This window comes from Ammospiza nelsoni, chromosome 3, assembly GCF_027579445.1.
Source record: "Ammospiza nelsoni isolate bAmmNel1 chromosome 3, bAmmNel1.pri, whole genome shotgun sequence".
Lineage (NCBI taxonomy): Eukaryota > Metazoa > Chordata > Aves > Passeriformes > Passerellidae > Ammospiza > Ammospiza nelsoni.
The window spans coordinates 65,555,652-65,570,801 of NC_080635.1; the positions used below are offsets into that span (position 1 = coordinate 65,555,652).

The 15,150-nt window shown below is 38.1% G+C and overlaps 1 protein-coding gene across 1 annotated transcript in view; it reads left to right on the forward strand.

The window, feature by feature from the left end:
• The window catches only part of MCM9 (minichromosome maintenance 9 homologous recombination repair factor), a 47,010-nt gene extending 33,143 nt beyond the window's left edge, over positions 1–13,867 (forward strand). The window contains exons 7-12 of the mRNA XM_059467841.1: positions 442–616; positions 2,838–3,040; positions 4,082–4,285; positions 5,777–5,859; positions 9,571–9,716; positions 11,776–13,867. Coding sequence (XP_059323824.1) covers positions 442–616; positions 2,838–3,040; positions 4,082–4,285; positions 5,777–5,859; positions 9,571–9,716; positions 11,776–13,285 — 2,321 coding nt within the window. The 3' untranslated portion in view covers positions 13,286–13,867. The remainder of the gene's footprint in view (positions 1–441; positions 617–2,837; positions 3,041–4,081; positions 4,286–5,776; positions 5,860–9,570; positions 9,717–11,775) is intronic.
• Positions 13,868–15,150: the final 1,283 nt, after the last annotated feature.

Below are 15,150 nucleotides of genomic sequence, written 5' to 3' on the forward strand. Positions count from 1 at the left end.
GAAATATATTTTTTTTTCCAAGCTTTGCTTTGCAGCTCCAAAATTTCTGTCCATTTTAGTAGCTGATGTGGAGTAGGACCTGAATGGGTCTGTTCTATAATTTTGCAATCTTTGCCCCAATTTTCATTATGATCTGTCAGATCTAGTCTTTGTATGCTAATTCCTTTTGTTCATTTAACAAAGTTCTAAAACAAGTCACAATCCAAGCATGGGAAGCTTAGCAGAATCTGCTCCACAGCTCCAGGCTAACCCACCTCAGCACTAGTGGGATTGCTTGCTGGTAGCTGTAAAGTGAGTTAAATTACATGGTGGAAGTATATGATGGATCTTTCCTGCTGGTTTGCCCTCTGCCCATGGCTCAAGCCACTGTGCTGGGCCCCTTTCTTTCACTCAAATTTACTCTTGCATTTTAAGGGAGAGACTGACTGAAGTATTCTTCAGGTTTGACAGTGACTGCTGTGAAGGAATTTGGGGAGTGGAATTTGGAAGCTGGAGCACTGGTGCTTGCAGATGGAGGCCTCTGTTGCATTGATGAGTTCAACAGTATCAAGGAACATGACAGGACCAGTATCCATGAGGCAATGGAGCAACAAACCATCAGTGTTGCAAAGGCAGGGTAAGTGGCATGTTAGCACATGTGAGAAAACAACATGAGATTTTTCTCTTGTACTTACATGTTGGAGGGATGCTGATTAAACATATCTGTTCTCTTCAATGTATGCAATAGTTTTGTTGTCAACAATATTCCTAAACTGGACAAGTCAGCATTTCATAGGACAGTGCCCTAGACCAGGGGCTGCAAGCAATCAGAATAAATACATACCCTCTTCACTGCTGGGTTTTCAATCTACTGCTACAGGCCAGGGCACTTTTCTACAAAGACTTTGCGTCTTTTTTCTTGCCCTTTGTTGCAAGTGGTTGAATAATCCTATGTGAAATGAGAAGCTTTGTGACTTTTTTTGTTGCAACTCAGAAAGTGGGGCTTTGTTTTTCCAAAATCACAAAATCACAGAGTCATTAAGTTTGGAAAAGACCTCAAAGTTCATCAACTCCAGCCTATGACTGATCACCACCTTGTCAACTAGACCATGGCACTAAGTGCCATGTCCAGTCAATTCTTGAGCACCTTCAGGGATGATGACTCCACCCCCTCACTGGGCAGCCACTTTTTCAGTGAAGAAATTCTTCCTGATGTCCAACCTGAACCTCTCCTGGCACAGCTTGAGGCTATGTCCTCCTGTCCTCTAAAATCCGGCAATATTGCTTGGTAACCAAAGCACATCAGGAGATTTTCAGGCTGCTGAATTTTGTAAACTGGGTATGGCATAACTATAAACTCCTGGTAACTTTAAGTTCCTCCCTTTCTTTTTTCAAAGTGGTGTGTGTTCAAATTTTTTATCTCCCCCACTACCCCCGCCCACCGCTTGGATCTTTGAGCTCATATTTCAATTTGTCAGTCATATGCAGCTCTTATTCAGGCCCAAATGATTTCCTGGCTGGTATTTCTGAAATCTCTGCTACTTAAAAGGCATCACCTTTTCCACATTCCTTCTCATCACCTTCCACTCAGCTCTTGTTCCAGTCACATCTTGGCTCCTCTAAGTGATCATATCCTTCCCTTATTGTGAGCATCTCCATCCTCTTCATCAGACAGCAGACAAATAATCACATAATATTCTGAGCTGAAAGGAACCCACAAGAATAATCAAATCCAATTCTTAAGTGAATGGCCTGTGTGGGGATTAAACCCACAACTTTGGTGTTTTTAGCACCCTGCTCTTACCAACTGAGCTAATCTCAGGGTAATGTTGCTCTCACCTGGGTAACTACCAGCCTTTGCCAGCTGGGCACAAATGCTTGGGATCAATATGGTCTTGTATCCTTAGTGAGACAGGGACATATTTAAGCTGAGTTCCTTGTTGCAGTTGTTTGGATATGATAGACCCAAACACAGTTTGTTAACTTACACATAGATGCCCAGTTGCTCACTTTTAAGGACTACATATAATGAGGATTTTTTTAATAGTAACTTAGCACACATAGGTTAAGCACCTTGTTAATTTAGGACTTATTCTGGTGCATGGGAGAATAAGTTTTTTTTCCTGTTGGGTATAAGCCAGTGGAAGATCTGTGGTCCTTCCTCCCAGTTACAGAAGAACTTTGGACGTGAGGCAGCAGTTACTCAGGAGCTGGCTAGAAATAGCTCAGTGACAAACCAAAGTTAGAATGCTTCTACTGCTGCCTTACCCAAAAGGAGTGCATTTGGACTACTAGAGTAAAAATAATCTCTCCCCACATCTACAAGCACATGCTAGGAGATCATGGTTAAGAGTGGAAAATGGCTGTTTCAGTTGGTATGGCTGCCATCACTGCTAACTTGGATTCATATTCTTGTTTATACACAGGAACAAAACATACATTCGTGTCACATTTTATTTTGCTGTCTTAAAATATGAATTAAGCAAAAGTGTTGCTTCCCAGCATTCAAAAGTGTTAGTATATTGTACAATCCTGCAATGCAATATTTATTTCTGAAAAGTAGTGTTGGTTTTCACTATTTAAGGATCTAGCTGTACACAGAGATTATTTGTGGCAATGTTGGTTGGTGCCTTTTGGTATCCAGATCACTGTCTGTCTAGTTGCTATTCTCTGACTGAAAAGTGCTGTACATATAATAAATATTAATACAATAATTGTGTACATTGTTTAGCTCTTATGGTCTTTCAAGATAAGATGGGCTCTTTATGGGATAAAACCACAAAAGTTTTTAAAAGCTTTGGAATCCTTTTCCCTCTCCAATTTAATTCAACCATAATGTTCACCATACCTTTCTCTAGCTTGGTGTGCAAGCTTAGCACGAGGACAACCATCCTGGCAGCAACAAACCCTAAAGGCCATTATGACCCCAATGAGTCTGTCTCTGTCAACATAGCTCTTGGCAGTCCCCTGCTGAGCAGATTTGACCTGGTTTTAGTATTGTTAGATACAAAGAATGAGGAATGGGACCACATAATTTCATCCTTCATCTTGCAAAATAAAGGTAAGAGTAGTCTTTTTAAATCAGAAGGCTGGGTTGGGGTTTTTGTGGAGTGTTTTGGTTTTTTTTTTTTTGGTTGGTTGGTTTCTGCTTTTGTTGCTTGTTTGTTTGGAGTTTTTTTTGTTTGTTTGTTTGTTTTTTCTCCATTTTTTAGTTTGCTATTCTTGAATCTTTCAAATTAATCAGTGTTTTTATTTTTGTCATGGTGGTTTTCTGCTGTATGGTTGTTCTTCAAGTAGATCACTAATTAATTAAGAGGGGTGAGCTGAGAACCCTCTACTTTTACTCTGGGATCATTTAGAAGAGATTTCAGCCCAGGCTGCTCAGTAAGTGGATTGTTTCCATCTCAGACCTTTACAGTGTTTGATCTGCAGGTCCTACATGCCTTGCAATTGTACTATTAATCAGAAACTTGATTCAGGCAGAATAGCTCAGAGATGCATGTGCTGCAGGGCCCAAAGAATGAGCAATACCATTCCCCATGTGGAGCTTTGTGCTCTGGAATGAGGGAAGGCAGTGTGATTTGATTCTGACCAGCCCCTTCCCCATCCACATCATGGAACATGGCTTCAGTCCCCTTTACAGAAGAAGTGGTTAGAGGGAGCTTCTTCAGCTAGCTTCCTTTCCCTTCCAAAATGTTTCCCTACAAAAAAGGTTCAGAATATGGCAGGTAGCTCTTGGCTCCAACAGAGTAGGTAAAACAGCCAGAGGATGTGCATACACTCATGTAGCATCTTTCATTTTAAGGAGCTCCTGAGCACTTGGCACTGCCTGTACCATATGGTGGGCAGTGAGGCTGACAGCAGTTCTCTAGAAATTACTGGAGGCTTTACTGTGGATTTTGATAGGGGAGGGATCGGGTGGTGTGTAAAATTCTGCACTGGAATCTGACCAAGTCCTTGAGGACTGGTGTACAGACAGCCAGTGTGCCCCAAAAGTACAGTAATGTATTTTTCATAGTCAGCTGTCTGTTTAGCAGGCGTTCTTAGGAAGAAGCTTGATGCCTGTTGTTATAGAATTACTGACAAGGGTGTTGTAATGCAGGCTGCCCAAGCAAATCAGAGAAGCTGTGGAGCATGGAAAGGATGAAGACCTACTTCTGCCTTATAAAAAGCATACAGCCAAAATTGTCTGACGAGAGCAACCTGATCCTTGTTCGCTACTATCAGATGCAGCGTCAGAGTGACTGCAGGAACGCTGCCCGCACCACCATCCGCCTGCTGGAGAGCCTGATACGCCTTGCAGAAGGTAAGGCCTTGGCATTTCTATTTTTAGGCTAACAATTAACCTTTATGAAAGGAATAGAACAGTATAATTATAGCCAGTAAGCAGAGCAGCAGCTTTTCCGTGGAGGTAGGGAGAGGTGATTCTTGTATGATTTTGTTTTATCCTCCTCATCTAAAGAACCTCGGGGTTGGAGATTTTGAGTGTGAGAAAGGATGTTTCATTTAGACTGTCAAAACCAGTTTTAATTTTGACATTCTCATGTATATAATAAATATTAAAACCTCTGGAAGAAGTCACATTGAAGAGAAAAATCTCAGAAATTATGTGTCTTTATGAGAGGGAATCTCAGGATTTACTTGTTGTATTTGAGGCAAATATTTGCTTCTGCTCTGAAATTAATATAACAAAATAAGCATTTTTTATAAGTATTAATAATCCTGAAATTAATATCACATAAAAGATAACATAATTTTTGTTTCCTGAAGTATTAGTTGTCAAGCCCATATTTTGCCATACAATTCTAAAATTTCCAACTCTGAGTTCAAGTCATATTTCATTTATAAAAAATTAATTCGAAGGAAGCCATAAGTCTATGCTTATTTTATTTTGTAAAATGGTTTCATTTTATAAAATGGCATCTCAATATTTTCAGGATGAATTTAAAAGGATGTTTATTTTGTATAGCAAGCATAAATGGAAGTGTAGCGCCTCCTACCTTAGATATTTGTGTTTTGTTCTCTATTTTGAGGGAAATACATTCTCCATTAAAGTAAAAGACATTCCTAATTTTTCAAGATTCACATGTAATTTTCCCATTCAGTGTTTCTTCCCTTCTTATCACTTCATGAGATTGGGGCTTTTAGTAGGATTTTGTTCTTTCAAAGTATTATTTAAATGGTATTAATTAACCTGTCTGTTTCTATTGCTGAATAAGAACTGAGTGTGCTTCCATGGCCAATTAGGAAAAAGGCTTCATGTGGCAAGTTATTTGCATTATAAATCTTTACAAAAATCACTTTTATTCTGCTTAAGGAAGACAGAGAATGAAGAAAAAAATAACGCTATTGTAGATAAAAGCATTTTAAATAATACCAAATCTCTGACACAGACCAGGTAGAAGAATAAATTTTTTTCTGACCTGCGATGAAAGTTTGACCTTATTTTTCACTCTATGGGGATCGCATACACCTATGTTGATAAGGTTGTTTCATATCACACCTGTGTGATATCCAGCCCTTTACATATTTTAACTGCAGAATTTTAAGCATCTTTATTCTGTCACTGTAACTGCAATTTGAAAATTATACCCCATTGTTCACTAGAAAAATAAATCCTTCCAGTTTCTGTTGAAACTGACATTGAAATCAAAATCATTGTATTTATTTTTAAGTTATGCCCATGCATGAGTGTTTGAGGGCTGAAGAAATTTGAATATCTTGTTCCTTGTATTAAAAAAAACCAAAAAATTGTTTTTTGACTTTGGTAACACTTGCACCCATTTATGTTTGATAGCTCATGCCCGGTTGATGTTTAGGGATACTGTGACTTTGGAAGATGCTGTAACTGTAGTGTCAGTGATGGAATCTTCTATGCAGGTAAGGTTTCCTGAAGACATTGCCATTGCTGCAATACCGCATTTAAGGGATTGAGTTTTACATGTAGACATGTGCCAGCTCCCTTCTTCTCTTTGGAAAGGATTTTATGGATTCATGCAAAGTAGGCAATCAGAGACCTTGACAAGTCTTTTTTAGTTCATCTTGATTGTTAAAATCCTTAAACAGAGATTATACTGAAAAATCTGGGTTAGGATAAGGGCCTGCTACCCTTTTTCTAGGCTATGCAGTCTAAGTGAAGTTTTGGCACACTGTTGGCTTTTGGTTCTAAAGACATTTTAAAGACATTTTGAGGCAGAAATTGTGTATATATCACTGTGTTTAATAGCCTCTGATAGGTTTTACTCCATGATCTTATATAGTCACTCATTAATTAGGTATGAGACAACCAAATCATTCTTTGGAGCAAGTTTAAACAGTTTCCTAGACTTACAATTTATTTTGCCATTAAATAATTTTAAACTATTTTGGTAATAATAGTAAAACTCAGAACACTTAGAAGACAAATTTTATTCTTAGAAACCTTAAAATTCCAAAATTTTGGTTGGTCTGTAAATCATGCAATCCAGTTATCACATGGATTTATGTAATGTTTCTATGCAAAAGGGCATTGAAAAAATGTAAAGGGTTAGATTTTAGTTTACTGCAATATTGTTATTAGGATGTTGAAAAAGCAGCACATTTAGAATTAGTAAAAGAAACGTGAATCTGAAGAAGGGGTTTTTTTAGTAGAAATATGGAAAATGATATGGAGACTATTACTTCAGACAGAATATTTTTTAAATAAATAAATCTTCAGGTTTTGGAGTAGGAAAAAAATTACCATAAGCAGATTATCCAAAGTTTTATATGGGGGTTTTTAGCATATCTGAAATGTTTGTGTTTGGCTCTGTCAGAGATGGTGTTCTCCTCTACTCAGCTGACTGATCCAAAATGGCATTTCCTATATTCCTCTATAGGTTGATTTGAATATTTTCAAATTAAAACAGTTTTACCGAGCGCCTATTAGTTTGATAGGCCAGAAAGACCTTTGTGGAAGTAGATATTCTCCTTTTTTTGAGACAAAGCTCTTCAGGATAGATGCACAAGTCATGGCAGGTAGGCACTTGTGATCTCCCCTTTCCTTTCAGTGAGGGTTGAGAGATAATTGCAGTTTGTGCCACAGATAATCTATTGCACAACGTTACAAATGGAATTTATCTCAAAAATACTACAGGGCCTGACCTTATTAAGTAGGAAAATTATTTCACTGTCTGCTGCACTTCATCTTGCACTGTTTTGAAGAACTCAGCTTTTCAATGACAGCACTGCATCAAAGTTAAAATATGAAGCTGTTGAAACTGCAGAAGATACCACATTAGTCTTCATTAGCTGTAATTAAACCTGTAATTAACTGGATGGAAAATTGATGGGACAGTGGTTTCAAATTAATATGGTTTTGAATATAAGAACTCTGCAATACTGATTTTTTTTTTTTTTTTGTAACAGATCAAAAAGGGAAACTTATGTATATAATAAAAATAATAATAATGAATGTATCCCCTGTGTGTCTCTCTACCTGATCAGGACAGGTGAATGTAAAAGAATTGTTTCAACTGTGGGTCACTGTTTCATTTTTATACTGTCTTGCCCTTGAGGGCTGCAGGTTGACCTGGGCAGGTTGAACCCACTGCATGGTGTAACAAGTTTTTGTCTAATAAGAGTCAGTGAGAAATTTGCCTGAATTATGACTGCAGAAGATTACCTGGCGGTATTTGGTATGCTTACCATCTTTGCTCCGTTCTTAGCTTCTGAAGAGCAAGTAGGCAAACATGTTCATTTTTGCTAGGAAAATGCAAATTTGAGATTTGCTATTTAAGGTCAGATTTTACTTTCCTTCTGATAAGTATGAAAAATCACTCAAGTAGTTTATTTTTGAAGGAAGTTGTTTATTTGTTTTATTAAAAAAAATATAGAAGTAGCATGCAAAATTTATTTTCAAAAACAGATTCCTCCTCTGGAAAAAAAAACCCACAACATTTTGTACAGATGCATCCTTTGTTTGTTGATTAATTGTCAGTCTCTAGAATGAAGTTGTAAATGAGGAAGTGCCAGTGTCATTCTGGAAGGACTGGCTGCCACCTTTTAGCTCAGCAAACTCCCTCTTTGCCACTGTCTTTGCAACTTCTACAATAAGTCATGTTCTTGCCAGTATAAAATTGAAGTTCACAATTCTTCTGTGACTGGGTATTTCTTGTGAGCTCTCTTGGGAAGGAAGACTATCACATTTTTATCATCAACCAAATTCATTGGAGTTTTTTGTTTTGTTTTGCCCTCTAATTCACCTTTATATTTCTCTTTCCTACTTTGTTTTTGTGAGCATATTCCAAACCCCCTGGCTTGATCGTTTCTTTGCCTCATTTTCTATTGCTGGCATCATCTCCCTCCTTCTCTTGGTCATGTTTCCATCTTTGGTTTATTCTCTTACCAATCCCTTTCCTTTTACTCCTTTTTATAATTTGTCTTTCCATCCCTAGGCATTTTACACCTTTCCACTAACTTTTCTTGCAATGCTTTCTCTGTTTAAGATCCTCTGCCCTCAGTTTTCAGTGGTTTTGTCATATGGTTTCCTTCCTCTACTCAAAATGATATCTCAGTATCTCAGAGACATGAGCTGCAGCACAGGGATTAAACTTCACAGATGTCTTCAGTTCACTTAGAACTGCACATGCACACACAGTATTTAAAAGAAGCTCCTTGTGATGGGCAAGCAAAGGACTGAAATGTCAGTGAGGGCAACACATTTTTGTAGCCCATGGCTGTATACCTCAGGATATACCACCACGCAGTCTTCTTTTTTTCCATTGGGTCCCTAGGTCACATGTTGACAGTACTCAGTCTGAAAGCAACTATCTTTTGTCAGTGTTTTGCTCAATATTTTGTTTATTACCTACTGAGCTTTATAGATTAGACAGGAATGGTAAATGCTAACTACTCTGTGGCAAAATAGAGGGTTTGTGGTGTGAGGTGTTTTTTTCCAAAGAGCAATTAACTACAGAGTTATTCTAGATTATTTGTTGTGGAACAAATCACTGAGCAGATGATCTTTTCCCAATAAAAATGAACTTCATTTTTATAAGGTACAGCAAAAACTGTGCTAGATTAAAATCAATTACAATTCACTGGAATTATTCACAAATAGTAAGTTACTCTTAAAATGCTATTCAGAAATATTTCTGCCCAATAGTTTACACTGTGTTGACAAGTCTTAATATCCAGGTCTTTTCCTTTAAGAAATTAGGAAAACCTAATTAAAACTTCTAGCAGTCAGAACTTCTTCCGTTAAAAAAATTCCTCACATGGGCACAATTTTTACAAGATATTTGGAAAATATCTTCAATCTTAATTTTCATTTTCAGTCATGATGTTCTCAAGCTTTAGGTGGACTTCCCATTCCATGTGTCAATAGAAATAAACAAGTATGACTAAACTGCAGGCTTGATCATGTAATTGTTTTATGTTTATGACAATTTTGACCATGTGATCATATCTAATAGGATTATTTGTGTGGATACAGATAGCAAATATTTGCTACCTTAAGCTTTAAAATATCTAAGAGAGAATTTCAGTTAACATGTCTCTGTTGTTTAAATTTGGTGTTTAATAATAAAGGTAGTTTCCTATTTTTTTTTTTTTATCTCCTTGGTGCCATAGGGGGGTGCACTTCTTGGAGGCATCAATGCCTTACACACTTCATTTCCAGAAAATCCAATGGAGCAGTACCGAACACAGTGTGAAATCATACTGGAGCGGCTGGAGCTGAGGGATCTTCTGCGCAAAGAGCTGCAAAGACTTGACAGGTTGTAGTACACAAAGTAGCAAACTAATTCAGACGGGAAACATAATTTGTTTCACAATATTATCTGCAAGGGACTCCTTTACAGGACATGGATAATCAGGGAGATTGTTTTAAAATGCATTCAGAGATCATCACAAGATCACTTTTGCCTCTGGGTTATAGAATTTACAAATATTTTAATGATTTCCCAACTCCTATCTCAATATTATGCTCAGATAAGTTTCAAAAGTGCTTCTTAGAGTCAAAATACTAGAATATGTAGCTGAGCAAATAATTTTATATAACTTTTTCTACTTGTTTGGTAAAATACAGCAGATCTGCTTCATGATTTTTTAATCCACCTATTTATTGGGCTTGTCAGGATCCTTCCCTTTCTGTTAATGGAAAATGTAAGCCTGAATCAAATTTCTGTTCTTTTGGGTGATTTCTCTATTTTACGTGCTGTACTTTTCACTGTTGCATCTCTATTTTTCAGCTCACTGCAATAACCTTTGGGAAACCTATTTCTTGGTATTGATAGAAAACTTCTAATGAAAACTTTTAAATTTTAACCTCAGAGAAAAACCCTAGAAGTGGAAGGAAATAAAACTAAAATCAAACAAAAACCCCACATTTTCTTCCTCAAATGAGATTAAGCTTTAAAGAAACTTGTTTTTCCTTTCTGTTAAAGGAAGATAAAATATTAATTTTGTTAAAATTAATGGAAACAGCTGGGAGAATTCACTTTGAATATTTTTGAGACTTATTTTGTAAATTATAGTAATGATGTGTTAAATAACCACAGAGTCAACAGAAACAGATGAAAGCAAGATGTCTTCAACAGACAGACAAAAGCTAGTTTTAAAACAGAGATAATTCATAGGGGTCATAGAAATGCAGGATGGGATGGGAGATCAAATACAAAGAGAGGATCAAGGCTGTGTTTGACCTTCCTGGCAGGAGCTCTCATTATCTGCTCTGAAGCTTTCTAATGATGAGGATTTTCTGTTGCCATTCTGTAGTCTCTTCCATGACAGCTCCACCCAATGCCCATAAAGGTTTTCTGAATATCCCACCAAATGGCCTCTGCTGCAAATTAAGCTCATTTCTTCTTCTCTCTCTTAAACAGGGAGTGCTAAATTAATTTCCTCTTTAAAACAACCCATTCTGTATTGCAAGATTTATTCCATGCATTCCCCCATAACTATATTTCAATAAAACAAGCATATATCATATATCTCATCCCTTCCTGGTGAGTCATATAGTTTCTGCCACCTCCCATTTAAAAATTTAAGAATATACATGTTAGTAAACAATTATAGTAATTATTCTAAACATGTCTATACATTTATATCTCTCCCAGAGGAAAGAAACTGTTGAGCAAAAACCAGATTGCTGTCTGCCTTGGAAAATACGTGTTTAGGTACAATAAATGGAACATCAGCTATTCTGAGATTGGAGGAAACCCTCACTCAAGCACCTCTGTTGTTTTGGAGGGCTTTGATAATGCTGATAGCCACAGACAGTGATAATTAAGATTTATAAGTGATTTGAGATGCTTTCATTCTATCATGTTTTTGCCGTGTTGAGTATACAGTGATTATGAGAGAAACCCAAAAACAACCACTGTTCCAAGTAATACCCAGGTTTTCCATTCCAATAACTCATGTGAGACTTTACCTGGCTCAGGATAAGATTTCATTAGGTTCCTGTTCTAGAAGATAGACTTACAGAATGTGTAAAACCTGTAAGGGACTCTAGCAATGATTGTAAGTTTTTGTGTCATTTTTATTTTTTCTGTTTGGTTTCCCAAGGAAATGTAGTTTAGGCTTAGGTTGCTTTCTCTGTCCATCTGCCTGCCTTCTATTGGGGACACGAAATTCTGCCACTTACTGTCAAAGGTGCTGAAAGATCACAGACTGCAACACCAGCTTTCAGAGCTGTATGTGAAACTTAATAATATATTTTGTGACCTACATTATTTGTAGCTTTCCACCAGTCATGCATATTATTTATCACTAATGCAATGAAAAAAAAAGAAGAAAATTAATTTACTATTTTGGTTTTTTTCCATTGTGTAGATTGAAAAGGGAAAATTCATGCCAGCAGCAGCCTGAAGAAGCAAATTTCAGTACTACCACAAGGTGCTCAAATGAGGATGCATTTAGGCAGTCAAAGGAAAGGTCTCAGTCAGAACCTTCAAGTCAAGAAGGAGATAACTCTGGGCCACAGACACCTTTACTCAAAGGCAGCAGTGAAGGGAATATTCATCTAGAACCCTTGTGCAACCCAGCACATGCTAGTAACAAAAATACAAGCAGCCTGGCATGGTTTGACACCATGGAAGATAACAGCATTGATGCTGAAGAAAATTCTCAGGGGAAGTGTCATGTGCCCAAGATATCTCCAAATAATTTGGCTTCAAAAACTTCAAGTTCAGAAGAAAGCACTGCTTCAATACCAAGGAAGCAAAATGGAATAAGAGAGTCACCAGCAGCTGTGAATCTGCATGCTCCTCTGAACCAAAAGGACAAAGTTTCCAAGTTAAGGAGGAAAAGGACTGAAGAACACAACTGTTCTTCCTCAGAAGATAATATTGCAGAGCCAGCACCAAGTGCTAGTGTGCAGGATTCAGTTATTAGACAACATGCTTCTAGAAGCTGGAGGAGGCTGCACAGGGAGAAGTCATATGGATTCTTTACAAGTACCCAGGACCCTGAGGCAAAGGCCCTTCCTTCTGTATTACCTGCCTCTGGCCTGGCAGATCTCTCAAGTGATACAGATTCTGTGCTAGGAGAAGAGAACAGCACATCAGTAGCAGCAAAAAACACAGCAGTTTCCACAAGAAAAAGAAGTAAAGATCAAGTAGTGAAGGAAACAAAGGTTGTGAGTTCCCATGAGCAAGAAAGTGAAAGTCCCCCAGCTGCTAAACTAGCTAAATTTTCTTTCAGACCAAGGACAAAGCTTGGTCATTCTTCAGAGAAGACAAATGAAGAATTTTCTCATTTACCAAGTGAGACTATTTTTAAGCCAGGAGAGCAGCTCCAAGGAGAGCATCTTCCAGAAGAATGCTGCCCACCTGAGAAAAGCAAGATAACATTGACTGGCTTAGGAAAATGTAGTTTGGAAAAAGGATCAATTGATAATAAAGGGGTAGAAGAGCAGCAGAGTCGGGCCTTAGGGACAGAGACCAGAGCAAGTGCAGCAATATGCTCTGATGTCAGTTTTGATGCTGTGCCACCTCCACCCACTGAGAAGAAAGGGGAGGCAGAGGAGAAGCTGGGTGCTCCAAGCACAGGGAAGGTGCGCTCCAGCACATTAGCTAAGCTCTCCACCTTCTCCTTTGTATCACGTCCTGAGGCAAAATCAGAAACCTCACCTGCTGTTAAGAATGACACCAGCAAGGAAAACCACAGCCCGTGGCTGCAGGTGCACATGAGCAATCCTAGCAAAAGGAAGAGTTTTGCATTTGGAAATTCTAGTACAGCCAGCGTGGTCACAAAGACATCGCTCTTCTCCATAGCAGAGCTGGATGATGCTACATTAGATTTTGATTGGGATAAAGAGGTTAGGAAAAATCCAAGCACGTAAAATTTCTATCCTCCCAATTATTTAACATGCAATTCTTCTGAATCTTCACCCTTCTATCACTTGTATCCATGGTTTTCAAATCATTTAATAGAACCATCCTGGGCCTGTGAACATCTTTCTTTAAGCCCATATATTTACGTAAGCAAGAACTGTGTGTGCTGCAGGCCTAATTTGGCTTTTAGTTTTCTCAACTCTTCCCAAGGCTGTTTATCTCAATTCACTGTTTTGATTAAACTGATGAACCCTAAAGACTTGTATAGCTATGTTCGTGTGTCCAGAGTGAGTGATCTTGCAGTGGAGCAGTCTTAATTGTCCTTCCAAGTGACTGTGCCACTTTAGAAAAATTATGGCACTCAAGCTATGTCGTTATATTTTGTTCATCTGTATGTGCAATTTGTCTCTGCATATTTGTCACATAATGCCTCAGCATTACCAATATCATGATCTATTATCATGCTATGGTAAATGTTTCCGTATTATGAATATCATGACAACTTTGCTTCATCTTTGATTTGTCACACAGCTGATGTTGAAAACACAGATTGAGAGCTTTTGGTTTCTGATTTTTACTTTCAGTTTTAAATACACTGGTTTAGATATCTGTGTCTCTGTTCTGGATCATTTTATCAAAACTCATCTCTGTAATAAACACACAGTTCCCCACTGCAGAGACAATGAATTTCAGGTGATTGAATGGGAGTTGTCAGTAACCAGGGTAACTTTAATGCAGGCATTAAGCCCTGACAGATAAACTACACTTCAAACCTAGCAGCACAGTGAAGAGCTTCCCTAGTGTAGCTGGGTTCTGAGTCAGATAATGTTTACTTTGATATTTTAATTATTATTAGAGTTTTACTGCATCTGATCTGTAGTTTGTCTTCTGTAGCATGCTGCATCTTGTGCCATACATTTGTCTAAAGGGAAGTTAATCTACTAATGCATTCCACATTTACAGAGAAAGGTAAGCCTTAATTTTCTTCTAGTGACTTGCTTGGTGTGTTTCTTCTGTGTTTGAATTCTCTGCAGAATATTCTTGTTGTAACCTGCAAGGTAAACAGAGCATGGAGTGGTTTCTTATTGCACAGCAAATCCCTTGGGAGACTTGCTAGCAGAAAGTTCTGATTCTCTCTTGATTTGCTTAGAAGTAGTTCATTTGAAACCAAGTGAGTTAAAATACTGTAGAATTTAAGAGAACTGAGGGAGTATGAGGCCCAAGTACATCAGAGTGGTACAGTGAAATTATGAGAACACTAAGGGTAGTGTTGGCTTACTGTTCAGAGTTCAGCAGGATGACACAAACATTGCTGTGCAGACTGATTGTGTGGTAGGTCTTCCACTGAAAATGTGCCATTGACCAAAACAAGTGGAATTCATCCACCTCCCTCCCAAAGCACAGAGCCACCCTATCATGTTCCTCCTCACTCCTATGCCAGGGTGAGCTTGATGTGCACCCATGACCAATTGCCCATGAAAGTCAGACTTATCCTATGGGCCACTGTGTCTGCCCTGAAAGAGGGATCAAGAATTCTGGACCCATGAACATTTGTGATGGTCTTCCTACTTGAACTTTTTGCATCAGCCGCTTGCATGGTGATCTCTTTTACAGTCAGAAATCCTCTTTCCTAGTTTTCAGGTTTGATGGATGTTACTGGCTGGCCAGTGCAAAGCCAGAACATAGCTACTGTCCTTACTAGCCAAACTTCCAACCCTAAAAATGATATGTTTAAGCACATTAGGACAAGTTTGATAATGCCCTGGAGACTTTCCAGACTTTCTGGAAAGAGCATGGTTGGGTCACTCTCTGCCACTCAGACATGTTTTTTAGGCAGCTAAATCCAAACACAGACTGTAGAATTTAGGTAGAG